General features: G+C 42.3%; 2 protein-coding genes across 2 annotated transcripts in view; one reads left to right on the plus strand and one right to left on the minus strand.

Moving 5' to 3' along the window:
* The first annotated feature begins 7 nt into the window (after positions 1 to 7).
* On the plus strand, positions 8 to 23,824 carry rtn1a (reticulon 1a). The gene is made up of 9 exons (XM_085142307.1): positions 8 to 443; positions 12,166 to 12,879; positions 13,238 to 13,912; positions 21,114 to 21,321; positions 21,437 to 21,575; positions 21,667 to 21,736; positions 22,062 to 22,108; positions 22,191 to 22,249; positions 22,963 to 23,824. The coding sequence occupies exons 1-9, from the start codon at positions 221 to 223 to the stop codon at positions 23,003 to 23,005; spliced, it is 2,178 nt and encodes a 725-aa protein (XP_084998433.1). The 5' UTR covers positions 8 to 220; the 3' UTR covers positions 23,006 to 23,824.
* tdrd9 (tudor domain containing 9) overlaps positions 23,055 to 27,571 on the minus strand; it is a 36,285-nt gene continuing 31,768 nt past the window's right edge. The window contains exons 30-35 of the mRNA XM_085142302.1: positions 27,451 to 27,560; positions 26,811 to 26,907; positions 26,593 to 26,731; positions 25,981 to 26,099; positions 24,580 to 24,652; positions 23,055 to 24,478 (exon numbers count right to left, since the gene is read on the minus strand). Of these exons, the coding sequence (XP_084998428.1) occupies positions 24,380 to 24,478; positions 24,580 to 24,652; positions 25,981 to 26,099; positions 26,593 to 26,731; positions 26,811 to 26,907; positions 27,451 to 27,560 (637 nt within the window). The 3' untranslated portion in view covers positions 23,055 to 24,379. The remainder of the gene's footprint in view (positions 24,479 to 24,579; positions 24,653 to 25,980; positions 26,100 to 26,592; positions 26,732 to 26,810; positions 26,908 to 27,450; positions 27,561 to 27,571) is intronic.

The following is a 27,571-nucleotide window of genomic DNA, read 5'->3' on the forward strand; positions in this document are numbered from 1 at the left end:
CTCACTCCCGACTGCACCGCCTCATCTGTGGCGTCCACAAACCCCGGTCTCAGCTGACAGACGCCAGCCAGGAGCCGCACTATTGTTGTTGTTGTTGTTGTTGTTGTTGCGCGATTTTCTCCGTCACACATCCTAGCGCAAACGATTACGGCAGAGAGAGAAGCGGCAGCAGCTTTGTGTAGCTAGTATAATATCATCTGTCCGACGACAGGAAAAAGGCATGTCTGCGCAGCCCGGTGAGGAGCTAGGCTCGGAGGGGAAGTGGTTTGGGGATGACTATGAGAGGAACGGCCTGTTTGGTAACACACAGAGCCGCTTCGGCGAGCTGCGCGAAGAATTGAAGCCGAGAGGCAGCGACGCGTTGGGCGACCTGGATCAACAATTTCATCCTTTCCAGGACGACGGGAAAAGGCCTCCCGTTGCTATGGAAACTGCATCTACAGGTAAAGCTTGCACTTATTGCCCTTAAATGCTTAAATATGTGACAGTTTATAATCAGTATAGCCACGTTACGTGTCTTCTTTTTCAGAAGGTAACAGGACGATGTTACGGTGTGAATAAATACAGTGTGAGGGACGCGGGCGAGAGCATTTATCAGAGAATTAGCGTTACGACAGACGGCTTGTCTGTAAGCCCGGGATAAAACTTCCGAGCTCGAAAACAAAAACAAAGCCAAGAGGAAGCAACTTCAGTGATGCCGTAGGGGAAAAAATGGCAGACATATTTCCAAACTAAACTCGGCAACAGCCCTTTATAGTTATGAAACGTCATATAGCTCATGACCGAGTGGTTTTCCGCTCAGGAGACAAGAATCTGCTTGGATGAAGGCAATACCAAATAGCCTGTTGAACTCTGAATGGCCTGTTCACTACCATAACTACTGTATCATCTCGCATATGTGGGCTAGGTCTACATCTATATTAGAAATATTTGCTTGTTGAGAAGGTGAGGCTACAAATTACAGGCCTTAGCTTGCAAAGCCAGTGTCTGGATAGAAAGAGAACAGCTTAATCCCTAAGCATAAGATTTCATTAGTCCAGTAACAAAACTAAAAATACAAAAAAGAATGGGTAACAGAGAGGACACGTTTATAACATAGATGAATAAACATGAAAGAACCTAATATAATGATAATAATAATAATAATAAGAAGAAGAAGAAGAAGAAGAAGAAGAAGAACTCACGAACTAGATGAGTTTGGAAAGGTTTTGGGAACTTTAGGGGAGTTGTTGTCTGTCTTTTATATTTATGCATATTTTTTAAAAAAAACAGAGAGAGAGGGGTTACATGATGCATCCCAGTTTTTGTGTGCACCTCCGTGGATAGTGTCAGTGATGTCATCACATTGCTGGATGCTGGACTTTGTGATAAGATAACGCAGACCTTGGTTCTGGATCCGTCGTCATTCTCCTTAGCACTGCTCAGCTCATGCTGCTATTTTTAATCTTAACAGTGTTCACTGTTCGCTTGGCGAGCAAAACTAGAGCCCTGCACTTTTATTCACCAATCCACTGAAAAATTCATGAGCTTGTGCTTTAAAAAAAGAAGAAAAAAAAGAGCTGCCCAGTTTTTCTTCCTTGCTGCTCAGGTTTTTCACATTTCACTTGCTGCTGCTTCTGCAGCATCTGCTCCAAAACAGAAAAGAAAACACCTAGCCACTGGTAAATCCTTTAAGGACAACAGCATAGCTGAATGCTTAAATTGGACTTAAATCCTTTGATGCACAGAGTTGTCCATGGCAGTATCCAAATCTGAATTGTGCAGTAGGAAAACCGCTTGGAAAATTGACATAAAACACACAGAAACACTGCTGAAGCGTTTAAAGCAAGTCAGTGTGACATTTTAAACTGGCTTGTCAGCGTCTGTCCTCGTGTTCTAGAAGACATAAACAGAGCACTTGCTCTACTTTTTGGCATTCTGTGCCAGACAGGCTCAAACATGGGTAGGTGCATGCAGACAAACACACACACACACACACACACACACACACACACACACACACACACACACACACACACACACACTTTGTTTTGGTTCCTAAAAGAGGAAAAGAATAGCTTTGTGCTGTTCCTCGGACTCCCATTGAGCTGTATCCATACCAGTGAAGTAATCCACTTTGTCAGTTATGTTCTTGGTGGGAACAGTGCAGATCTCATCACATCTAGCAGGGCAGAGAGGACGTTTCACTCTTATGTAGTCATGTTATCGTCCAGTCTGATCTTTGTCAAAGACATTCACTCCTAAAAGTCCACTCATGCTTTTCTTTTTCTCTTCTCTGCGTTGCTGAAAAATAGTTTTGAGGTTGGAATTTTTTTTAGCTTTGAACATAATGAGATTGGAAACCGTATCTTTCTGCAGATAATCAATCCATGTCTCTTCTAAATCATGTTCACAGCTCTGATGTACCCACAGACCCCGATAATGCTGATTTCAGCCGTATTAAATCACCACAGGGCAGAACCTTATCCTCGGATCGGATAACCTCTTTGATCTAAAAGTTTCCCATCCTATAAAAGTTTCAAGAGTCACGAGAAAAGGAAGGAGCGGAAGGAGCTCTGACCAGTTCTGATGTGCTGCGAGAACACAACAGTTGGGTTTGGTTTGTTCTGTAGCAGATGGTGTTTCTGATAGCTTGGGCCTGATTTCTGCCAGTGAAGAAAAAAAACTGAGCACATAAGATACACAAACAGTGACACTGCCTTTACCTTTTCATAACTCCTCCTGGTGCATCATTTTATCACAACCTGAAAAAGCATATCGGTCATAAGAAACTTTCTACTCCAATCCAGTGGCTGATGGGTGGATTAGACTCACGTTTTTCTCCTTTTAGCACAGATCAGTGACAAGGATGAGACAGCATATGTCTGGCTGGGACTTTTCCACATCTTTGAGATAGAAAAAGCACTTAGTGGACTGCATAAGCCAGCACAGTGCTTTTAGCCGTGAGAGCTGTTCCCAAGGGGAGGGGGGAGGGGGTAAGCACTACAAGGTCTTTTCAGAGCAGATGATAAAGATGCAAGATAAAATAAGAAAGAAGGGGGCTTAATGGTTAGAGAGGTGAAGCTGTGATGACAAGGCTGGTGTTTCAAAAGGCTGGCGTGATGGGAAAGAGTAAAAATATGATAGACAACACTTTCCTTTAAGGTTAACTTTAACTTGGTGTCTTATGGTCATCTGTGAGTGTTTCTGCTGTTGTGAGCCTTACATATCTTAATAATAGTTCATCTGTCCACCTTTTCTTCAGCAATCTTGATAACTCAGTCAAACTTGGTGGATACAATGCTGAAGAGCCGAGCAAGTGTGTTGATGAACCTGAGGTTTAGTGCATAATTGCCCATATTCCGGCTGCAAGTTGCTGTCTGTTACCCATGCTTCCCGTATATTGACCGCTGACTACTCCATTCTGTGTGTAGGAGGAGTGGCATCCACAATCGCCACGTTCTCCACGGCAATGTTTATATTCAATTAATGCATCCTTATGCCAGTCCTCTTTTCACAACCATAATTTTTAGCTTGTCTTTGTGTGACACATTTAGGAGACATCTGTAAATTGTAGCTTTAAAGAATTAACCTGGGTTGCAGTCCTTCTGAGTTGGCGCTAGTTTTAATAATGTGTAATCTGGATTTACAGTGTCCTGGACCTGTTACCTAATGCTGAGGCATATAAGGACAAATAAAGGTGTGGTAGACCAAACTCAAGAAGCTCTTTTGAAGAGGGACCATATGAAAGCATTAGTGCGCTCATTATATCAATAAGTCAACATTTTAGATCCCATGTGTTCACCCGGAAGGCAATTCTAAGCCAACATGTGAAACATGATGCCATGTATCTGATCTTACCAGCTCTCTAGCGCTGAGCAGAGAGTCCTGAGTAATCCCTGGGCATAGTGCGAAAGTGCTCTCGGGATTAGAATTACTATCAACAAAGGCACTCACAATGAGCATTGACCATTAGGGTTTTTTTGTGTGTGGGCGTGTAAATTATAGTAGCCCTTGTCAGCTTGCCTTCCTACCTGCATCCACACTTTTAAAAGCGAATTGCTGTTTCAAAGTCACGCTAAATTGACCCGAAGAGAGCGGTGTGCAGACGCTCGGTCTGGATCCTCCCACATTCTCTCTATTCATCCATAAAGCTTCATCCAAGCAGGAAAGATAGAATCAATACACTGGAAGACAAGAACTGTATAACAGCTACAGTCTAAATGGGGATAGATTTTATTTAAACTGCCTCTAAATGGATTTATTTTTGACAGAGGCTGCTGGAACAATAAAAATTGTCCTGGTGGCCTTAAGTGATTTTTTTAAACAGTGGTGGATTCACCAAACATTTCTTATAGTAATTGTATGCCCTTGTCATTTCGGATCAATGCAGCAGAGCACTTGAATCCATCTGCCCAGCTGCTCTCCTATCGACCTCAGCTCTCAGTATAGGCTGTTTTTGTGCTCCCCTTTTTTTCTTTTTCTTTACCATCATTAAAATGTGGTACTCAGTGATTGGTATTCATCTGCTTGTACATGAACTTAAATGTAATAGCCGGAGCTTTTAGAGCCAGAGACCATTACAACTTTAACTTCATTTAAACACTGACATACAAAAGACTCGATTTAGAAATCTATTATTATACTAGCTACCAGGAAATCATAGTGAATCCTAGAGTTATAATTTCAATCATCCACATCAATCACAAAAGGCAAATACTTAACTTTCTTCATAAAATACCACCAGTTAGTTAAATAAATTTACCAGCATGTAAACCACTTGTGCTCTGCTAACACACTTACAAAACCCAATAAAGGGAAACAGAAGAATAAAAACAAGTGAATAATATGCGCTTCCATGTACTTTTGGCTTATGTAAATGTTTTGTAATGTTGACACATGCACATGTCTTTGGATATAGTCCATGTTTAGCATGTTTTTGTACAGTTTTTTGTCTTTCCGGTAAAGAAAGGACAACTTGTAGGAAGTTCAAGCCCCAAATGCACAGATGGGTTGAAAGAAGAGCACTGTAATAGAGCCATTTCCACAAGGTCATATGGTGAAAGAGAACACCTGAAAAGTAACACCATTGCTCAGAGGGTCATCGGTGGTGTAATGGATTCGTAACAGAGCTGTGAAGTCAGAGATGCCTAAAGGAGAAGCTCAAATACACTATATGTTTTTGAAGAACTGCACTTTTGGGGGGGTTGGGATTTTACCTCCGTACACCACAACACTTGAACTCAAACAATAAAGATTATTTTAAGTGTAGACTGTCAGCTATAATTCAAAAGTATTGCCTTAACTGACGTTTGATACACAGTCCCCAATATTTAGAAGTTCAAAATGAATGGAACAACCTAAAATTTTTAACTATAAAGATTGTTATTTATACTTGGATAAAAATCTTTTTCAGTAAATGACTGGCTGATGTCACATCACCACATGTTGTGTTTCCTCCTAAGCTTGTCTCTCTGCCTTAAGTTTGGTCTCCAGTAACTAAAAAACATTCTGTTGGGTTGAGATGAGGTGACTTGGTCATTGAAGAATATCTCATTTAGGGGTGGGCGATAGAAACTATATAAATTTGGCCAACGATTGAGATTTTGACTATACCGGTCTACCGCGATAGCGCATGTTGATGATGTCATCAAGCGGCACCTGTTTTGGTCAAAAGCATCGCAGCAGCTACAACCATTATCATCTGCAAATTATGCCGGACGACAGTCATAGCAAAGAGATGAAGCACTTTTGAAATATGGGGAAAGCCAAAAACTGCGCTTCCCCCACTTCCGTAACATTGATTCATTAATGTTGAATTCCCTCGCAGCTGTTCTATTCCCATGTTGTTGCAGTATATTAATAACTAACTTTGTATTGTGGATGGATAATCTCAGTTGTTCTCCTGACTGAAGTTTGGCCCGTGTATAGCATCCCACTATGCGATTGCATTTGTCTCTAACCACCAGAATCCCTCACGTTAACTTTTATGAGTGGAAAAAAGTTGGCGTTCATCCTCCAGCTTCACTGTGCTAATGTTATGCTAACATAGCTGTGTCGCTAGCAATCACGTAGCACAACATTATATACCAGGTAGTCCAACTTCAGTAACCCTGCAAACGCCACTGCTGTTTAGTTTTCTGTCTTCATTTATGTTGGAAGTTGTAGCAGAGCTGTACGTTTTAATTAGTTTCAAAAATCTCTCAGTCAGAACATGGTATGTCATGTTTAGGTGACTAGCGAGCTAACTTCCTGTTAACTTGTAACTTCATTGAATTTAATAAATCTGTTTTCATCGATGCCTGGATGTTAAACTTAATTGTTACACCTGGTAAAGCAGCAACGCTGATGATTTTATTAAAGATGAAAGAATTTAGACGTTTTTAACTCTCAGTGTTAGTTTGACTTTGGGACCTGAAATGGAGTTTTGGACCCAGATTACTCCGCGAAGCTCCTCACTACGGCAGCCATAATCCTCTAACAATCCGTCAAGCAAGTTTTTAAGTGTGTCTTATTGTGTGGAAAATACATTATACAGAAGAAACGAATATATCGCGATATATATCGTTACTGCACGTGCTTCAAATTATACCGTGATATGGATTTCAGGCCATATCGCCCAGCCCTAATCTCATTTCTCTGCTCTGAGAAACTCTGGGTTGCTTTTGCATAGTGATGTGCGGATCGATCCTGAAATATCGATTCCTCCGATACCAATCATTTATGTTCTAGAATCGATTCTCACATTAAAATATCGATATTTTAGTAATTTAGGGTAAATTTGTAGTTTATCATTAACAAGAACACAGTGGAAAGAAACGATATCATTCGGATTGTCTACATTCAAAGGAACTACTTCCTCTTCCGCCTTTCATAGTCATGTGCGAAATACGGCTGTATAAAAGCCAGGTAGTATGTCACGAGCTCCCTCGGTGGAGTGAAACTCTGCCGTCTGCTCCTTGCTATCTAAAATATAACCGGGCGCTGACTTAAACTCTTGACCGTCTCACACTTCTGTTTAATCAGTTTTCTGTTTGACGTTTATTCAGCTGTGTGAAAACCCCGGAGGAACCCTCCTGAGGGATTAATAAAGTTACATTTAATTTAATCTAATCTAATAACTTTGATCTCAGCCAAACCGATTTACTCATGAACAAATAAAACACTGAAAAAGCCAAACAATAACATTTTTAAGTTATCAAAGTGACTTATACATCATGTTTAACCTGAGTAGCGAAAGACCGCGGGGGGTTGAAAACGACGTGTCGGTTCAGATATTTGAAGTTTACACAGCTACATTCTTTTGTTTTTGTTTTTTTGCGACCCAGAAAGAGAAATAAGAGCAATATTAAAACTAAGTAGCTGCCGCCATTGTTGGAAACTGGAATTGGTTGGGCTGCGCTTTGAATCCTGCAATATGGTTTTTCAATTTTGTTGTCCGGGTGGAAAATCGGGAGAAATTCGGGAGAATGGTGGCTCCGGGAGATTTTCGGGAGGAGCACTGAAATTCGGTATTCTCACGGAAAAATCGGGAGGGTTGGCATGTATGGTTGTGGCAACATCACTAACCTTGTCAAACACCTCAGAGTAAATCATATCACAGAATATGACGAGCGTATGTTGAGGCGAACTGAAGAGGAGGACAGGGACAGATGCTGCTAGGGCGAGACAGGCGTCTCTCACGGAGTCCTTTAGTGCTGCAGGCAGGCAAGGTGTTCAAATAGCGCACAACTTCAGTTTTTTTTATTTCTATATGGTGAACTCTGCATTATTAAGTGATAAGAACAAGAAATCTGATGTCCTGTAATTATTATGACGCTATAATTTGAGATACAATAAATAAAATAAGTCTTTGTACAGAGTATCGGTATCGGATCAGTATCGTCAATACCACCCTGAATATTACTTGGTATCAGATCGGAAAGGAAATCAGTGGTATCGCACATCACTACTTTTGCACTATGCTTTGGGTATTTATCCATCTGAACTGTGAAGAGCTGTCAGATCAGTTTTGCAGCATTGGGCTGAATTTGAGCAGAGAGCACAGCCCTACACACTTCATAATTCATCCTACTGCCTCTTATCAGCAGTCACGGCATCAATAAACATTAGTGACCCGGTTACACTGGCAGCCATACATGTCCATACCATAACATTATCTCCACCATGACAGATGGTATGCTCCAGATTATGGGCTGTCTCCGTTTTTTCCATACAGTTCTACTCCCATTATTATGGTAGAAGTTAATCTTGGTTCCATCTGAAAACAAATTCTCTCTCTTTTAGGCGTTTTCTTGCAAACTCCAATCTGGCCTTCTTCTTGAGTATAACCAGTTTTCATCTTGTTGTATACGATTTGTATTTGCATTCATTTGCATCCACATCTATTTGGACCTCATATTGAGAATTCCAGTGATGCCAAATGCAAGTTCCTGCTTAATTTGACAATTGTAATTCCTAAGCAGTTAATCCAGTACTTTAGTTAAAGCACTTGAATTACAGGTGAAACCCCATCTCCAATCACCTCTTGATTTATTTTTTAAATCTCAAATCCACTGTGGGCTGTACAGAGGCATAAATTCCCCCCAAAAAGTCATCGTCTAAAGGCTTATGAAACTAACTGTATGACTGGGACTATTGAGGGTCTCTGTGTGCTCGGACAGTGCAGACAGACAGACAAAGTGCTCCTTTGAATGTCAGTCCAGCTTGTTCTATGGATCATGGAATCAGCAGCATGCCTTTTGACTCTTTCCTGCACTGCTGCCTGCAAGAAGTGAGGCAGCATGATGCTCGAGTCTGTAGGCATGCTTTGTGGGGGGAAAAAGCAACATTTCTTTTTGCATCTCCTCATTTTCAAAGTTTCTTTTTTAATGCTTCTTTGTTTTTATTGCACACTGAATGACTGCCGTATAGGCGGCTCAGTGCCCCTTTATTTCCAGTGCTAATATATTCATGTTGCAACTCCAAACCCTTTTGATATCTGTGCTCACATTTGTGTGTTGCCTGATAATTAGGAGCCCATGCCTTGGTGTAGCACAGATTGTCAGGCTGCATTAGTTTCAGAGCTGCACTGGCTGCACAGAGGACAACAAAGGGACTGCCCATTCACAGCACTGCGCCATCCTTTCAGTGACATGATTATGTTGTGTGAGCTGAGAATTCCTCTGTTGTCATTTCCAATCCTGTCCCAACTGCAGTAAGGCATTCGTTTCAGCCTTGTGGGGTTTTTTTTTTTCATTGTCTGGGTGCTATATCAGATCAGCAGATTCAAAATGCCCTCAATCTCCACCAAGTTTGTCAAGCGGCTGCTCAGAGCAGCTGCTCTCATGGCGGTTAAAGACAGAAATCAAGTCTCTTAATTGTTGAACGTGCTGTTGAACTGTATTTCCTGTGTTGTTATGTAAAAATGCTTGATATAGATGGAAGCAGTGGGGGTGTTGCCTACAATCAACAGGAGCATGAGCAGTTCCCAGTTTGGGAGATGACCTCGCTTCACAGTTTTTAGTGGCTTTAAGTGCTTCCCACTGCACAGCATTTGTACAGTGAATCAGTGAGTGTTAAGATTATGATGCTGTTGCCTGTGGGACGATTGATGGGACCTATACCATAGTAGTGGACTAAGAGGATTACACGTTGCTTCACTTTAGCAGTACATCAAGGGCATTCATGTTACTGAGCTGAATATGGCTCAACAGCAACCTATTGAAAAACATGTTGACCTGCTTTGCTTTCCTTCCATGCCACATTACGCTTTCCCCTGTATCTCAGTTTGTGTGTGTAGTGTTTATGTCCCTGTACTGCGGTATGATGTATTGTTAATGACTGAGGAAGCAGCAGTTGGAAGGACAGCCGAAGGAAAGGGTGGCGGGGCTTTTCAGAGGAAGCAAAGGGAGGGACGGGACGTCCTGACCTGTTGGATCTTCTGTCAGTCAGTCTGCATCCTCCAGAGCTAACCCGAAGGCTGCTATTTAAAATCTTACCCCCTCATCCAGCCCGGCAGCTGGATCCAGCCTATTTATAGCCTCACCGCTGCCCTGGGAGAAGCAGGGCTGGAGAGCAGGGGGGAGGAGCTGGATTTGTGGAAGCATAAACTCTGACTTGTACACAGCGTAATACAAATATTAACATTATATGGTATATAGGTTGTATTTTTGTGGGACTACTGTGATTGCTGATGTTCATTTTATACACATGTTGCACAACTAAAACTGGTATAGGGTGAACAGATTCCAACAAACTAAATGTGGGACAAAGTGGAACAATACTAAAAAAGGATAAGCTGAAACTGAAGAAATACACAAACTATCCAGACATGTTTGGTTAGGGATGTATCCATAGACGTGCAGAAGTGTCTCTTTCAGCCACGTTTACTTTTATAAAGTAGAACCAATAAAAATGTCGGACATTGTCTCAATATGTGTGACAGGAGGATGAGATAAAAATGTTGCAGTTTTATATGAAGTGGGACTCTTTGTCAACTTAGACTGGGAAGCTTGACATGAATTCTTCAGTTGATCCAAATTTATTAAAAGTTTTGCCCTGTCCCCTGCCCTTCCCTGAGCCTGGTTTTCCTGGATGGGAAAAAAAGGATCTTTTTCCTTCCTACTGTCACCACGTGCTGCTAATAGTAGGACATTTAATTGTTGGTCTTTGTCCTACCTTAAGGCAATTGTTGTCATTTGGCGCTATAAAAATAAAACTGAATTGAAATTAAAGTCAGGAAATGGAAATACTTGACTTGACCTTTGCTCCTGATCCTTAATGTTCTGACATTTCTTCCTGTTTTATGTGACATTATGTGTCATTGTTATGGGTGTTTATTAAAACCATATTAAATTAAATTAAATTATTAAAAAAAATATTTTAAACATTTATTGAATATTAAAATACGTGAAAAACATCATGGTTGTGGGAAGCCAACAAGCCACTGCTTTAGCACTGGGAGTATCCTATCAGTAAGCAAACTTCATTACAATATAAACTAAAACACCACATTAATAAAGCATGGATATTCAAATTTATAAAGTGAGTCCACTCCAACTACAGCTCATGTCTGACTTGAGCTGACTCACCTGCTTAAGCAGTAGAAATAGAGGACAGGACTACACTCCTGTAATGGGAGGCTAAAATGCTAAATTAAATAATCCTAATATAAGTAGAAGTTGTCCGTAAGGACATACGTCTGTATTGTTACTGCTTATCCATATCTTCATGGATCAGTCTTAATATACATTACAGTGACTAGAAGCAACTGATTAAAACCTTTCAGATTACCACAGAAGTGGATAAATCAGCCCAGTCCACAAAGGAACACACAGCACAGTCCAGAAAGACGGCAGGGAGTAGTCCTCACACCTGCCAGCAATCACCTGTTTACCACTTCAGTTTGCATTATGTGAGACTGGTTATTTTCCTGCCTGGTCCTCACCGTTCCTGTGCTGCATCATTAGCATGTGTGCATAAGCTCATTTTGATGACACTATTTTGTGAAGATGGAGAACTGGTGATTACATGGGTGGCTGTAGCTCAGGAGGTAGAGCAGGTCACCTACTGATCGGAAGGTCGGTGGTTCGATCCCTGGCTCCTCCAGTCTGCATGTCAAGTATCCTTGGGCAAGATACTAACCCCAACTTGCTCTCCGATGCATACATCGGAGTATGAATGTGTATGAATGTCGTTAGAACGCACTAAGTATAGATAAAGTGCTTGTGAGAATGGGTGTGATTGGGTGAATGAGGCATGTTGTATACAGCGCTTTGAGTACTCCGGGAGAGTAGAAAAGCGCTATATAAGAATCAGTCCATTTACCATTTACCATTTACAGAGTAGAAATGTGATTACAGAATACCCTTTGCTGGCATGATTTAGAACAGACTTTGGCTCCGACACTGTGTTTTTTGGGGGAGCCTGAACAATCCCCCTTTGTCCCTCATTGGGTACAAGTACGCTCTGTTACCGCATCCCTCCTGATCTGCACAGACAGGCACCCAGTCTGACTGTGCTGCTTTCACAGCCCCTCTTTTTGGCAGCAGATCCAGCTGAAGCGCAGCCTTGTTTAACTGGATGTTTTCATTAATCAGACTGCTCAGGCACAGGCTGGTTTGATTCTGTGTGACACTTATCTGTCACCTAAGTTTCATGCCTCTCTCTCGCTCTTGCTTTCTGTCTGTCTGGTTGTTTTTGTAGATGATCCCATGTCTGGCCTGTTCAGGAAGCCTATGAATGATGATGGTGATGTCTACACTTCCCTGCTGTCCAATCAGAGCTTCACAACGGGCCAGGAAGCCTCCTACCTGTCTGACGAACTGAAGCCCTCTAGCCACGCTTCAGGTTCTTCTTCCTTGGATCACTTCTCAAGTGACACCTACAGCTTCAGCTCCAAGATGACTTCCAGCCAAGCTAGTGATGCAGCAAAATCTCTGCTGGGCTCAGATAAGACAGAATCCTACAACTACATGGACATCAGCCACGGGGACGAACGCCCTGACCAGCAACAGGGGGCTCTGCACAACCTGCTGGACAAAGGCTCAGCTGGACATGACTTATTGGGCAGCTACATTGATAAGAACCCCAGAAGAGATGAGGATGAAGAAAATCTAGGTCCGGCACTGGGCTCCCATTCTTTCCCCTATGTTGAGGAGCCATCTGATGAGGAGCTGGGAGACTACCGTTCCTACCGAAACCTAGGCGACACGCCACAGACGGCCAGCCCGGTGAAGATCACTTTGACCGAGTCCCAGCCAACAACTACTAAGGCAGAGCCGCCGCCACACCCCCCCTCAGTCAATGCGTCTGAACGTGAAAGCGTCCTCAGTGTGGGCATACAGGGGGTCCCCACTGTCACGCTGTCAGAGCCAGAGGACGACAGCCCGGCCTCCACTCCCAGTGCTTCACCAACAAGTAGGCAAAGCACATAGTCACACACAAACACCTTTCACCTGTTCAGATAAAGGAATGCACTACATGGATAAAAGTCTGTAGCTTGGTATATCAGCATTAATATACACACACATACACATTAGAATTACAGGTTAAGTTTTTTCACTGTGGTTGGGGTGTGCAAATTACCATATTAATAGGAGAAAATGCTAACATTTAGCACTTGTAGACATAGATTTTATTTGCTAAAAGAAAAGAGTTTTATTTATTCTTTCAAAAGTTATGTAATAAGCTTTAAGTCATGTATGCACATACTGTGTGTCCAGATTTGCAAGGAAGACACTAATGCCTTCTTTTCTCTGGATTTCTTTGTGAGCAGAAAAAGATTTCCCCTCTCATGACATATTCAAGTCTGATGCAGTTTCCAAAAGCAGCCCAGGCACAAAGGGCAGTGGCAGGGACCATGATGGCAGCAGCGCAGAGTCTGGGGACTCTGAGATTGAGCTGGTGTCTGAGGAACCTCCTAAGGCCAGTAGCAACCCATTTGCCCAGCCACCTAAAAGCAAGGGTACGTTCAGCCAGCCTAACAACCCCTTTGACAGTCCCCCAGTTGCCAAGGGTGGTTTAGGCCTCGCTGGCAGTCACGCTCCACCCACAGCTTACAGCATACTGAGGGAAGAGAGGGAGGCAGAGCTTGACAGTGATCTCTTCATTGAGTCCGCGTCCGAAGAAAGCCCAAAGAGAGAGCAAGGCTTCAGTGGCCCCAAACAGGGAGTCAGCCCTCCCTCCCCCCTGGTTCCCAGCACTGTCCCTCCCCGCAGTACCACTGAGGGGGCGCCCGTTGAGCCCCTGGTTTCAGAAAAGATCAAGAGCCCAGTGAAAAGGGAGGAGGATCGCCCTAGCAAACCAAAGCCCCCAACTGCGGCCGTGCCTCCCGAGGTGCGATCAGAAAAGCCCCACCAGGAAGACATGCACAAAATCACCAGCGAGGGCAAAGGAGACCTGGGAAAGCCTATTGCATCAACTTTCCTGGAGGGCTTTGATAAACAAAAAGGTGAGTCCTAAAACTGTTGCTGTTATATCTTCTTAGGTTTACACACAAACTTATAACTTATTTGTGATCTTTTATTTGTTGCTGTGCTCCTATCTTAAATACTAGCTGTCAGCTCATGGAACAAGTACTAATTTATCTGCTGGTGTTTATCATAGAAGCTACTTAATGGACTGCGTGTTTTGGCGATGATTTGTTGACAAGGCCGTGAAATAACTGCTCAGTGTTTATCTCTGTACAAGGAGTGGGTGGGAAGGCTTGTCTTGCACTATCCCCACAATTGGTTCCCCCTGGTGGTGTATAGAAGGAAAAACAGAGAAAGCATATGGTGCTTTAAAATGCAAGGCAACTGAAAATCATCAGCTACAGTTTCAGGCCTGTGACTCTAATGATGCAAATGATAAGAATTACAAATGTGCAGGAGGGGGTGGAGGCCTTCCAGCATCTTGACAACATCTGGCTTCACACATTAGCCTTCAGCCCCCTGAGATTAGATAAGTCAGACATGCCACTCACAGTGAGCAGTTAATGCTGGATAGCCTGCACCTTTTGATCTCAGCAGTGCTATTTTGATTTCTATTGGCTGTTCTGGCTGTCAGTGTAAACAGCGGGTTTACATAATCCTGTGATGTCAAAACTGGGGCACTCTCTTACTTAAGAGCTTTGAAGGAATCCTCTTGAATCCCCCATGTTTGTAGAGCAAATAAAATAACCTCTGATTTGGATTTTTTTTGTCTGCATTGGTTCCTCTGTGGCCTCTAAGAAAACATGGGTTGTACCGACACCCTGGTTGAATCAGGTGAATAGCTGCATGTTTAAAATGTAAACTGACACATTTCATAGCAGCTGAATGCATTTGTTTTATTTTGTTTACTGAGGCTAGAAGAAGGTTCTGGAAATGCTAGTAAAAAGCAGGTCAGGTCTTTTTTATCTCCACCACTAGAGGGCATAGTGCACCTTTGTTATGTTAGGCTGTGTTGAAGGGGAGAAGATTTTGTTTGCATCAGTCCATGCACTTCCATACCAGTTGCCATAGCAACAGCGATGGGGGACCAGGTTAGCTTTTTCATTTCCTCTCCATGGGTATTGGCATGAAGGCCCGTCAAGCTTGTAGGAAGCAGAAGGTGTGAGGTGTGGCTGTCAGCGGGTGGAGGGGAGGAGGACTGAGGGGACAGGACTGGCAGCTTTGATGGGATGGAAAACTGGTATTAGCACATTGTTTTCTGTTCAACGTTGACACCACACAATGACTGTGCTCTTTAAGTTGCATTTTTACACATCCAACTTTTCCTGCTTTTTTCTGTCACATTTTCCAGCTTCATTTGCATTACAAATGTGTTCTGGAGAGGAAACCATAACGCACAAACATCCCGAAGGCACTAAGCAAGGAGCATTGTGCTGTAAATGCACAGTGTCTCTTGTTATGAATTATTAAGAACAAGCACTTTGCCTCTTAATTTGCCAGTGAGTCATATTGGAAAAGGCTATTTTAATCTGTGGCTACAATCATAAATTGTGTCATGTGCAAATACAGAATAACGAATCTGGATGGTTGCCATATTTTTCAATGCTCATAAAATATTCCATTGCATCCTGTCTGGTGTGCAGCATGACATCAGACTATAGAATTCCCTTTTTTCTTCTTTATTTAAGGCTGCACAGCATGTGGTATGTGCTATATTTAATGTGCATATTGCAAATGATTCAAATACATATGATGCCACACTGGAGCTACGACAAAAGCAGTTTTCTAAACACCACGTGACCCTGCATCCAGGGTCTTCCGTTGCTTTTACCCCCACTATTACAAATTAGATGCTCTGTTAGGACTTTTATTGTGAAAGGAAAGAAGCTTCGATTGTCACCACCCACCCTCAAAACCCCCCACCCCCCGGCTCTTAATCATTGCATGGATGATTTGCTGCAGCAGAAACTGTGGTGTGGTGTTTACAATTTACCCCCCTCCACTCCATTCCCTCCACACAGACAGGCACATACGCACTTTCCCTTCTCCTTCTGTTTCTAGCCACCACCGCTCCACAAGCATCAGTCTTTGTGCTCCGCGCGCCGGCAGCACCTTGGAAACCTTTCCTCCCTCCCTCCCTTCCTCCCTCTCTGTCGTCTCAGCCTCTCTCTCGCATCCTTTTTCGACCATTCATGCCTTTCTGGGATGAGTGAGTGAGTCGGTGCGACCGAAGAGCTAGACAAAGAAGAAAACGGAGAGCAGAAAGAGAAAAGCAAGAGAGAGAGAGAACAGGGACAGAAACTGATCACCAGCATGCAGGGAGCTGCAGACGTGACCAAGAAGGAATGCTCCTGGAGCAGTTGGAAAGGCCAGGGTACTGACGTGTTTACTGTGATTTGCTCATTTATTGTCTGTGCATACGTTGTGGCCGTGGAGGGGTAACATGGTTATTTCTGCATGTAGGTTAAACATTCATGTGTGTCACCCTTGCATGTGTGGTTTGCATGTTACATATTAGCTGTAAGCGTACGGGATTCAAACTGTGCCGTTTGCTGTTCCACCTTTGGCACGGACACGCCCTTATGACGGATCATTTCTTGTTTCATGTCTGTGCATCTCACAAAAAAAAAAAAAGGAAAACAAAGGGAGGGGGAGGGGGGTGAGAGACGATGTTTGGTGTTTTGGAAAATAACTGTATCCTCACCAGTGTGCTGGGAGCCATCTGTTTTGGGTGCATGGTAATATGGATGCTAGTGTCATGGACCAAGGCATATTGCTGTAATCACCCTCCCCGCTTTGCGACTTTGTAGGGAAGCTGGTTTATTATGGCGGATGCTCTGTTTTGTGTAACGAGGCAGTCACAGCATCCGAATGGCACTGACAGACTGTCTCCATGGTAACCAGGGCGCACCCAGTCCCATTACATCAACCCTTTCTCTCTGGCCGCCATGGCACCTTGCAGAGACTGGGCCGGAGAAGAGCATCCTCCGGCCGTCTGTGCCAACAGCAAGGAAGAGCTTACAGAGGGGGCCGAGAGAGAAAATGGCGTCTTTTCCTCCACGCCAATTGTGGTTCATTATCTGTCGTCTTTTTAGGTCTAGTTAAGCCATAGAAACATGACAGACTGGTCTGTTTATTGTATCACAGCAGAGACCATAACAGTATCTGATTCAGGATGACAAAAACATCCTATTTGTTATTAATGTGCTGAGTCATTATACATTTAATTTGATCTACATCGATACCCCAGGCTGTGTAACATTATAGCCTGATGCGAATGATACACAGCATCAAGATCGCATCAAATTAAGTCACCGCAGTCAGCACAACAAAGGATGAAAGTGAGCTGATTTATCTTCTCCTTTTAAATGCCTGTGCATCATCATTTTGAAGCTGTAGGCATTTTTGTGTAGTCATTCTCATTGTCATACAAAATACTGATTCACTGCCACCAAACTCATCAGGGTTGATCAAACTATGATGTAGGCTTGTCCAGGGATGAGTCATGGATACATGATGTAATCAAAATAATTAAAAATGACAGGTATACAAAACAGCTTATGGGTTTTCTAATGCTCACTGTTGGCCAAAATATATTCTCTCCACTGCGGAGGCTTTTCTATCTGCTGACACCTGGAGATTTTAACTTTATAAAGTCACAGAGTTTTTAAAATTAAGAACACTAGTGGCAGCTCTAAAACCAACTGTCAAGACTGTATTAGCTTTTCAAATATTATTATAATCTTTTTTTAATCTTACACTGGGCCTCGGTGCAGCCCCTTAGCTCACCTTTCAAGCCAACTTCCTTGTGATTGAATGACCCTCAAAGTTTGAAGGTTTGGACAGCAGATGTGTGGGGTTTGATATGACTCTGATATGACCACATCAGAAAGATCCCATCCCCTGTTTTTCTCATCATAAGAGTAGAAAAAAATATCTAAAACTGAGAGTCAGCGCAATCTGAAGTCTGAGCTATTAGTTCAGACCTCACTCTTTGATATGTTGGTCTTGTTTGATATGAACACAGTGCATATATATATATGTGTGTGTGGGTGTGTCTGCTTTCAGATAGTTTTAACAGTCTTAAGTTGTCATTGAGCTGTGTTATTGCTACAATTTCATTTCCTAAGTGTAGTATTAATATATTAACCAATATTAGAGAATAATAATGATCATGATGAGGTACCATCCCCAAGTCCAAATCACAGTGGCCGTGGTCCAAATCTTTTCCGACTGTCGGCTGTGAAAGATGGTTGCAACAGAAGTCTTGTTGCATGTTTTTTCCATCTGGCTGATGGCTCATTTCAGGCCACCAGGATGTCTTCAGTGATTTAATGAGGTCAGGCTAAACTAGCTCCACTACAGAAAAAGGGGGATGGGAAATCAAATTATTGGCACTGGTGTTAATCATTTTCTGTTTTGTTCTTTTTTGCTCAGTCTTTGTGTTCAATATCAGAGCAAATAATTATATCATCAGACTGGGCTGACAGGCAGCATTTGTGCTTCCTGTGTACATTCAATCAGCTTCCCCCCCATCATCACTGTACTTGGGATTTACATCGTGCTATCATACCTAAAAGGGTTTCCTTTATATGAATATGAGACTAAGCTGTTAAACAGGCTTTTGGTGAATGGGCTGCACTTGTGGTTCTACAGACCACTTAAAGTTTCTCATTCACCCATTCAAAGAAAAATGTGCAGGAGCCAAAGCTTTAGCGTCTTAAGAGACACAATGTCTTTTGATCAATATGAATTCAAACACTAATTTTGCTCGTAATGTGGTTGTTAACTGTCGACTTATAATGTATAAGCCTTTTAAACACTCATTTCTCTTCATTATACACTGACACAGCCTTGTCCACCCATAAGCCTTCTATTTAACCTGCTATTGTCCTTTTGTGCTCCACAATAAAGGGAGTGGCTGTTCATATGTCGGGTGCAAAGACACATTATGTGCCGATGTCTCCCCAGATTCGGAGAAAATGAATCTCTCTCTGTTCCCAAAGGAACGTTCTTTCCCCTCCCTTCCTGTCTCTCCATCTCTCACTGAACGGTGGGGAGAAAATGGAGCATGGTAACTATGGTAACTGCATCAGGCAGGTGCTCAGCAGCGCCATGCCACCAAAGCGTTTTAATGGAGCAGTCTAGGAAGATTATTAGCTGTCGTAAGTCAAATCGTACAGTTTTAAGTCTTTTGCTTCTTCCACTCTGATGTGCTGACTTTTAAATTAGTGGCTGGTTGACGTTCTTTGTCTCACCTCAGCTAGTCTGCGTCTGAGCATAAAAGCACTCCAACAGAGAACGAGTGTGTGTTTGCATGTGTGTGTGTGTGTGTGTGTGCTGGATTGCAATGTGGTTCTTTGGCAACCGCACCCCATACACGTCCCTCTCCATCCCTCAGCCCCCATTCCTGCTCAGGCGAATGCTGATTTGCTAGTGTGGCTGTAGCCCCTCCCCTCCTGTGCAGGGGGGGGGGGACTCCCCTTTCACCGCTCTCCTTTTGTCCGTGGATAAAGCAACTGCCTCTTTCCCTGTTCAGCCATGGGAGCCGCAGGTCAGTACTCGCTTCTGCTGCAGCTAAAGCTTTTCAGTCTGCGTGCCATCTGTGCGGCGCATCACAGACCTCAGTCGCTGTTGCCTTGTCAACACCTGTCACCCGAGCAGAAATGTCTGTTGTTGATTTGTCTGCGCTACCTGTGCCTGCCCATGTGTGTGTGTGTCTTTGTGTGTATTGAATGTGAGCATCTCCGTTCAAATCAGTAGCCACATGGAGAGCTGTGCCAGCAACAATGGATCGAATGGGGAGTGGTCCATGTGCAGCTGCTGTGACAATGAATGAGTCTTTGATTTCACAGTGGTGGTGTTGTTTGGGATAGCTCTTGAGCATTTTTGTAATGTATTTTAGTTAGACATGCTGTTTCACAGTGTGGGAACAGTGTGTGATGGAGCCGAGACTCACTCAGTCACAATGGTCGTTCTTTCACATCCAGGTTTAGCCTCCCTCTTTGGCATCTACAGATGCCTTTTAGTGGAGAGTAAAGATGGCCGTCATCACTATGCTGCTCACAGCTCCACAGCTAAAATTAGAGCGAGCAGGCAGGCAGGCGGACAGCACAGAGGAAGACACCCAAGAGACCCCAGCAGCGATCTTCTGTTCTTTGTGGGCACAATACCTTACATTAAACAGTTCTCCCTGCATGTCATCAAGGATTTAATGGCGTCCGTACTATAGTGGTTCTGTCTGGCTCGCAGTGGTAGTGGTGTGCTTGGAGTGGAGGGGCAGCCGGTTCAGCAGAGGTGAAACGAGCAGCCGACAGTTCTCATGGAAACAAGCCCATGTTTCCAGCCGACTGCCAGAGGAGGACCCGTCGGCTGCTGGAGCTGTAATGGTACACTGAGCTAATCCTCAGTTATCACTTTGCTTTGCTAGTGGCTTTAAATTACAGGGCCCACCACCCAAAGAAGACTAGAACAGAAGGAAACCAGTGCAGCAAGACATATGACAGCCTGGGGGTTGTGTATATCCAAAATATTTCTTCCTGTATGAGGGAGCGTGCTTCACAGGAATCATTGTGTTTTACTGCATTAATGAGATACTGATGTATCGTCATCCTTCATCATGATCCACAGCTGCTGCTCTGACCAGATCACATTGAGCCATTATCTGTGAACTGCTGATAGTGCTTCTATTTCTGCTGCTGCGTTCAATGAGCTATAGGTCAATCATTAATTCTGCACTGTGAGCAGGCAGTGCAGGTGTACCTGGAGTGTTACGTGCCCGTTTGTATGTATGTTTGTATACGAATGAGACCCGACCAGATGCTCCTGATTTTAAGCACACGTCAGATATAACAATGAAGCCCTCCGGCCTGGAGTGTCGCAACACAGATTGAAGCACTTGTTCAACTAGTCAAAGTCAGTTATTACCTTTGGAAAGGTCGCTCTATATATAGAGGTAAAGAAACTTAACCGGCACACCGTCACTGGGACACCTTCATTCTGCCTAACCTAATGAAAAGCTGGGTTATGAAGCTGGGTTAAAACAAGATAACGTGACAGCTCTCTGAGGACCCTGGGTTGTGAACAGCTTCCAGTAATTTGACCCAAATGTGTGGTGTGTAGACCGCAGCAGCCTAATCCAGTTTGTGAAACGTACATCTGTGGATACCAATTGAACCTAAAGGATGCTGGTTATGGATCCTAACACAGTTTACCTTTGTTCTTTCCTTCCGTCCCCAGCGATTGATCTGCTCTACTGGAGGAATGTGAAGCAGTCAGGGGCCGTGTTTAGCAGCGTGCTTCTGCTCCTCTTCTCCCTGACCCAGTTCAGTGTGGTCAGTGTCGGAGCTTACTTAGCCCTGGCTGCCCTCTCGGCCACCATCAGCTTCAGGATCTACAAGTCTGTACTGCAGGCTGTGCAGAAGACAGATGAGGGACATCCTTTCAAGTGAGTGTAAACAGTTGAAGAAAATGACCAGTTTGCATTAAACAGTCAGTGACATTCACATAATGGATGGCTGTGGACATGTATCACTTTTGTCTGCTCTCGTATATGTTACCAGGGCCTACCTGGAGATGGAAATCGCTCTGTCTCAGGACCAGATTAGTAAATATGCTGACAAAATCCTGCTCTACACCAACACCTGTATGAAGGAGCTCCGCAGGCTGTTCCTTGTACAAGATCTGGTTGACTCTTTGAAGGTTTGCATCACATTTAAAAGAAGATCACTGTTTGCTTTTTAGCCCTGCTGAGAAGTCTGCTAGCTCTAACTTTAACTACACTTTGTTTCAGTTTGCTGTTCTGATGTGGCTCCTGACCTACGTAGGCGCTCTCTTCAACGGCCTGACACTGCTCATCCTAGGTGAGCTCATCCTGACTTTCAGGCACTGCTGTTGACTCACTCACACTCCATCTGAAGCCTAATAATCATCAGAGTACAGAGCCTTATATATTGCGAACTAAACAGAAGTATGACATGTCAGTCACCATGAGAAAGCACCAAATACATTTATTGGAGGAATGTACTGCTCTATTTCATGTATGTGTTTGCTTTTCCAGCTTACCTTAGATAAGGGAAGTGGTTGGGGTGTGCTTGGCCTCCTGTTGAAACAACTTTTTTCCTGTTTTTAATATATTTCCACTTCAGGTCAGAGTACTTTAACCATTATTTTTCTGTGCCTCTGCAGCTGTGGTCTCCATGTTCACCTTGCCTGTTGTCTATGAGAAACATCAGGTAGGAATGCACATCAACTCAAGTCAGCTAAGGTTTGGAAAAAACATTGCTCAACTTCTAAAAAGTCTTTTTTTGTTTTTAGGCACAAATTGATCAGTACGTGGGACTAATACGGACCCAGGTCAACTCTGTGGTGGGCAAGTGAGTGGCTGCCATTCAGTTATTTTATTTGAGGAACTTTTTTGCCAAAAAAAGGGAAAAAAAAGTTTACAACTTACTAACTTTCATGTTTGTCTACTGCAAACAAATGAAGGAGAAGTACCTGCCGTTTTCAATGATCACAGTCAGACTTCTCCAAAGTTGCTCAGTGTCCAGTATATAAGTGTGAACTTCTACTGGGCATCTTTCATATATTTATGCAACTCAGTGGTTCTCAAACTGTGGCATGGGCAAATGAGGAAAAACAAATATAGGTTTGCTGATGCTATTGCACATTTTATTTAACTAAAATTATCAGATACTATTGCTAATGATAAAAATATCAAAACTGTGGGAAGTGAAAATACTAATTCTAACTGCTTAGCAAATTTACCTATTCTCCAGCCACTTTTGAAGAAATGAAAAGCCACAGATGTTTGCATTATGCCCAGGGTGTTTCTTTAAATAAACTCATCAACACCCCTCAAAAATCAAGGAGTTTTTAGGTTTGTAACTACTTTTCATACCTAAATATACACTTCCTGGACGCAGGTTGCTAATTTTAGTCAGACTCTACTTGCCGGGTCCATCGACTACCATAAAAAGAGAACACACAAAGTCATGCCCCCCTTAAATTAAAAAAAAATAAAAAATAAAATCCAGCTTAAACATCTTGCTGTTAACATAAAAATTAAATTCCTGTTTTCTCTGTCAAGGATCCAGGCAAAGATCCCTGGAGCCAAGAGGAAGGAGGAGTAGACCCACGTGTCTCACCGAGAAGCTGACAGTCCAGTCCAGCTCGGAGTCAGGCCCACCATTAAAGAGCCTGGTCGTCATCTGTGGGGCGTAGTGCTATGTCATCTTGGTGTTCTCTAAAAGCATCCACTGGAGAAGCCTTCACCTTGTCTATAGCAGTCTAATCACTAACACACACACAAACAGTCACACGTATGCACATAATCCTGTTTCTAGGTAGACAAGTACACAACTCGAAGACAAAAAAAGAAACTGACTTTTTTTGTGTTGCTTATTATGAAGTGCATGAAGTCGAGCCTTGGGTAAATAATATTTGATATCTTTTGTGCAGTTTTTAAAAGTCACGCTACATTTTTTGCTTTGCAGTGCTTACCACAAACTGTACGGTTTGGCACAAAATGGCTAAACGCCCACAGACGTGCTCTGCTGCCAATGTTGAATACCGCTTCATGTTTCTGAGTTAGCAGATGGGGCTTCTCTCAGTATATGTCAATATATATAAATATCCAAAATGATTTCCTTTTGGTGTTTCCAAGCACAAAATAATTTAACGATATGCGTCTTAGATGTGGTAATTGTAGGGTTTTTGCTTTTGTATAACCATAAGGAACAATACCCACGCTCATGTTTTAGGTACTATTGTACAACTTATGAAGACAAGGAGTATCTGGTGATATTTAGCTTGTTTGAATAACTGTCCAACTTTGTACTATGTTCAACTATACTCTGTAGTTCTTTAGACCCTGGACTCTTTAACTATTTGCACTCACAGTATGTATTTAATTACAAGAATAAGAAAAATAAATGTACCTTGGTGTAAAACATCTCCAAAGCCACTTTACTGATGAGTTGACGTTCATAAGATGAAGTCGTGTTTCTGTGTGACACAACAGCTAAGTTTAAGTTGCTAACACTTAGAATGAGAGACTTGGAATGACGAGCTATAAATATAGGCCAATACATTCTGGCACCACCACACCTCTAATAGTAGGAGACAGGTGTGTGTCTGTGTGTGTGCTGACAAATTTAACTTCACTCTTGAGTCACAATCAGAAGACTGACAAGCTTCATCTGTTGCAGACAACTATTTTTAATGACCAACTGCAGAAACACAACAAGGCAAAGAGGCTGAATCTTATCAATGAACTTCAGCAGCCACCGAGTTAAACAGGTGTCTGTTGACAGTGTCTAAGTAACCGTAAACGAAGAAAGGAAGGAGGATTTTCCTGTTAGGAAGAAAGCTACACCAAAAATTGGACTTGAAACTTGGGTGGGGAAAAAAAAAACCCTCCTCCGAACAACAGTTAAAGTAAAATTGAAGTTAACCAAATCACAATGCAACATTTAAACCATTTCTAAATACTTAAACAATCATTTTTAGTTGTTGAGCAGAGTTACAGGGTGTAGCTGGTAGAGAACGGCTCTGGGGTTTCCACCTCTCGGCTCCACGATGTCCATCCTCAGAGAAGGATCCACCTGCAGGATAAATGCATATTTTAAAGCACAAGGACCTAAATGTGCCTAAGCAGAGCAGATGATCAAATGAATAAATAAAAGTACACTGATCTGCTCATTACCTGGTTCCATTTTCCCAGTTTTTCAAAGAACTGGGGAGCAATGGCTTCCCTTGGCAGAGACTTCGTGAACAGTCTGCACAATAAAAACAGTAATAACTTAAAAATTCAGCATTTTTACTGTTTTTTCAAACAAAAAAAATGTTGTCCACCAAAGACATTTTGGCCTTCCCTAAAGAAAGACCATCAAGAAAAAGCTCCCAGTCCTCTGGTAGAGCAGGGGTTGTCAAACTTTTGGGGGCCAGGGACCCCTTACAGGGGTAAAATTGTTCCATATACCCCCTTCTAATCCCCATGCTCATAGACTGCCTTTTGTACTCCTAAATTATGGAGGAATTATTTATATTTTAAATTTTTCAATATAAATACTCTCAATCTGTTTCAACGAACTATGAACTTTATAGAAAATAAACAAAACAAAATTTAAAAAAACGTGAACACTTTTGAACTCAGGGCAAATTCAAGATGTATTTAAACTCAGAGCAAGTGCTTTGAGGGGTCCCGAAAAGCGCTATATAAAATGCAATCCATTATTATTATTATTATTATTATTATTATTATTATTATTATTATATTGCCCTTATTAAAATTATTTGCAGAAAAATGAAAAATCTAGCAATTTTGCCTTATCTGGCTTTATTTTACACAGTCAATCCAGTCATCAACAACAATTATTCCCTAACTCAGTGAGAAGGATGAGCGCGTCTCTCACTACAAAGTTTCTCTATTCTTGTAAGGATGGATAACAAACAGACTCGAAGATCATCTTCCACTTATAAACGAGCTCTATACTTCACAGTCAAAGTTGAAAATGATGATTCACAGAGGTAAGTGGCAGGAAAGGGGAGCAATATTTGCATACCCTCAGGAGCCAGTTTGGGATGCCACCCTGTCATCTGAAACCAAATGTGCACTGAGGCACACTGAACTTTTTCTGAAGTTGTTATCAGGTTCACCATTAATTTTTTCTGATGCATGTTATCCACACCCTTTCACTGAAAAACAATTACTTCGTTTTATCTTTAAACTCTGGGTAATTTTTTACGTGATGCCGCTATAGCTTAGCTGGCTTAATTACTTGATTTGCTATCACTTGAAGACACACAACACATTTGGGTTTTCCATCGTCATTCTTGATGAAGCCAAACTCGAGGTAATTGTCATACTTTCTCATTTTAGCTGATCTGGCTTTTGCGTTATTTGATGAAGCTTTGAGGATAAAGAGCACCCACAGGGCGAGTGGGTAATTGTATGTATGTATACATATATATATATATATATATATATATATATATATATATATATATATATATATATATATATATATATACACACCTCAATTGTGCATGTTGACCCCTCAAAGACCGGAGCCAGGAACAACCCCAGTATGTATCTATATCAGACCTGATGAGGCGGTCCCGACAGTCCTCCTGCAGCTGGCTGATCCTGTCAGTCCCCAGATGCAGAGTGCCATTTGGGCCTTCGCACACAAGGTGGTTTATAGCCATTCGTAGAGCATTTATCTGAAAACAAAGAATCAATCAGGTGCCACATCATTTAAACAAACAATTGAAGTACTACCATCCACACACACCACTGCCAGTATCACAAAGCATAGCTACAAACTGTATAAAAAGTAGTTTAGGACTCTATTTTCAAGCTTCAACATTAGCACTAATGACAGAAATGACCACATCTGGATCACATTTGGATGAAAGGGTGGAGAGCTAATGTATTAGCAAATGTTAGCAAACTGCATGAGTAAAGTGCACACATACTTACACATAATGGTTAGTGTTACCAGATTAATAAAATACTAAAATTTCCCCAACACCGAAGCACACACAGCAAGCCGTTCTTAATATTTGGAGAACTGAAAAACTCTTATTATGCCTGCCATGTAGGAACCTTCCTAAATGACACTGACTATTCAAACATGCACAAAGATTTCTATTCAGAATCCTTTGAGTGGCTGTTTTGATGATTTTACACAACGGTCTCTGAGGTTAAATTTACCTCAGTGATGTCGTCAACATCAAACTTCACATCAAAGGCCAGTTCGATGTCATGTTCAGGCAGGATGGCCTCCTGTTTCTGACTGTTGAAGCCTAAGCCACAGAGTGCCCCAGTGTAGCAGGTTCTCTCTTCATCAGTGCTAAAAATAAATATGTTAGGTAAATAAGAATGTGAGTTTCTGTACATATTTGTGCAGCGAAAATGCACATTTAACCAACCGTAGCTCCATGATGGGAGTGAAGAGCATCATTACAAGTCCAGGCAGTCCAGGGATGTCTGGCAAAATGGAGGTGTCTCTCAGCAGAATACGGGTACCTGCAACACAAACACACCCTTAAAGCGCTACATAAGATAAGACCCATTGCCAAGATCAAAACAATGCTCTCATAATCTGACCTGGAAAAAGCCATCTATGGCTTTGTTTTCTCTAGCCTAGATTAAAGCAAACCCTTCTATTTGGTAAAAATAAAAAATCAGTAGTCACCTTCAGCTAGCTCAAAATGCTTCTAGTGCATTATTTTATTGATCACCTCTAAAGGAGACCAGGGCCTAAAACAGAAATACTGAATTTTTGAGTCAAATTACAGCCTTAGATGCTTTTGGCTGTTCCAAAGTCGAGGTTGAACTCTAGAGGTGATGGTGCTTTTACCATTAAAGTGCCTCTGCATTTGAACCACCTCATTATGTCATCCTTTCTGTGTAAATTTAATATTGTGCCTTGCTTATATTTCAAAGTCACAAATATTATGATTAAAGCTGAATTCAGAGCTCAAGCTTCTTGATGCAACTCCCCAATTTATAGTCTTGGGAACAGGACTAGGAGGACACTACCCTTGTGATACTTTGTTTATCTGGTACCTGTGGAGCTGACTGACACAGTCCCAGCCACCAGCATCTTCTGATGTCTGCAATGTGGGTTTTCATTCAGAGCCAAGGAGTTGATGCTGTTCTTCTCTATACATACAGTCCTGCAGGAGGA

The sequence above is a fragment of the Neolamprologus multifasciatus genome, chromosome 19 (assembly GCF_963576455.1).
Source record: "Neolamprologus multifasciatus chromosome 19, fNeoMul1.2, whole genome shotgun sequence".
Lineage (NCBI taxonomy): Eukaryota > Metazoa > Chordata > Actinopteri > Cichliformes > Cichlidae > Neolamprologus > Neolamprologus multifasciatus.

Excerpts from the sequence above, each read along its gene's own strand:
- rtn1a (XM_085142307.1), top strand. The coding sequence starts at position 221 with ATGTCTGCGCAGCCCGGTGAGGAGCTAGGCTCGGAGGGGAAGTGGTTT. Across the intron at positions 21,322-21,436 it reads GATGAGGGACATCCTTTCAA|GGCCTACCTGGAGATGGAAA; the intron begins GTGAGTGTAAAC and ends ATATGTTACCAG. Across the intron at positions 21,576-21,666 it reads ATCTGGTTGACTCTTTGAAG|TTTGCTGTTCTGATGTGGCT; the intron begins GTTTGCATCACA and ends ACTTTGTTTCAG.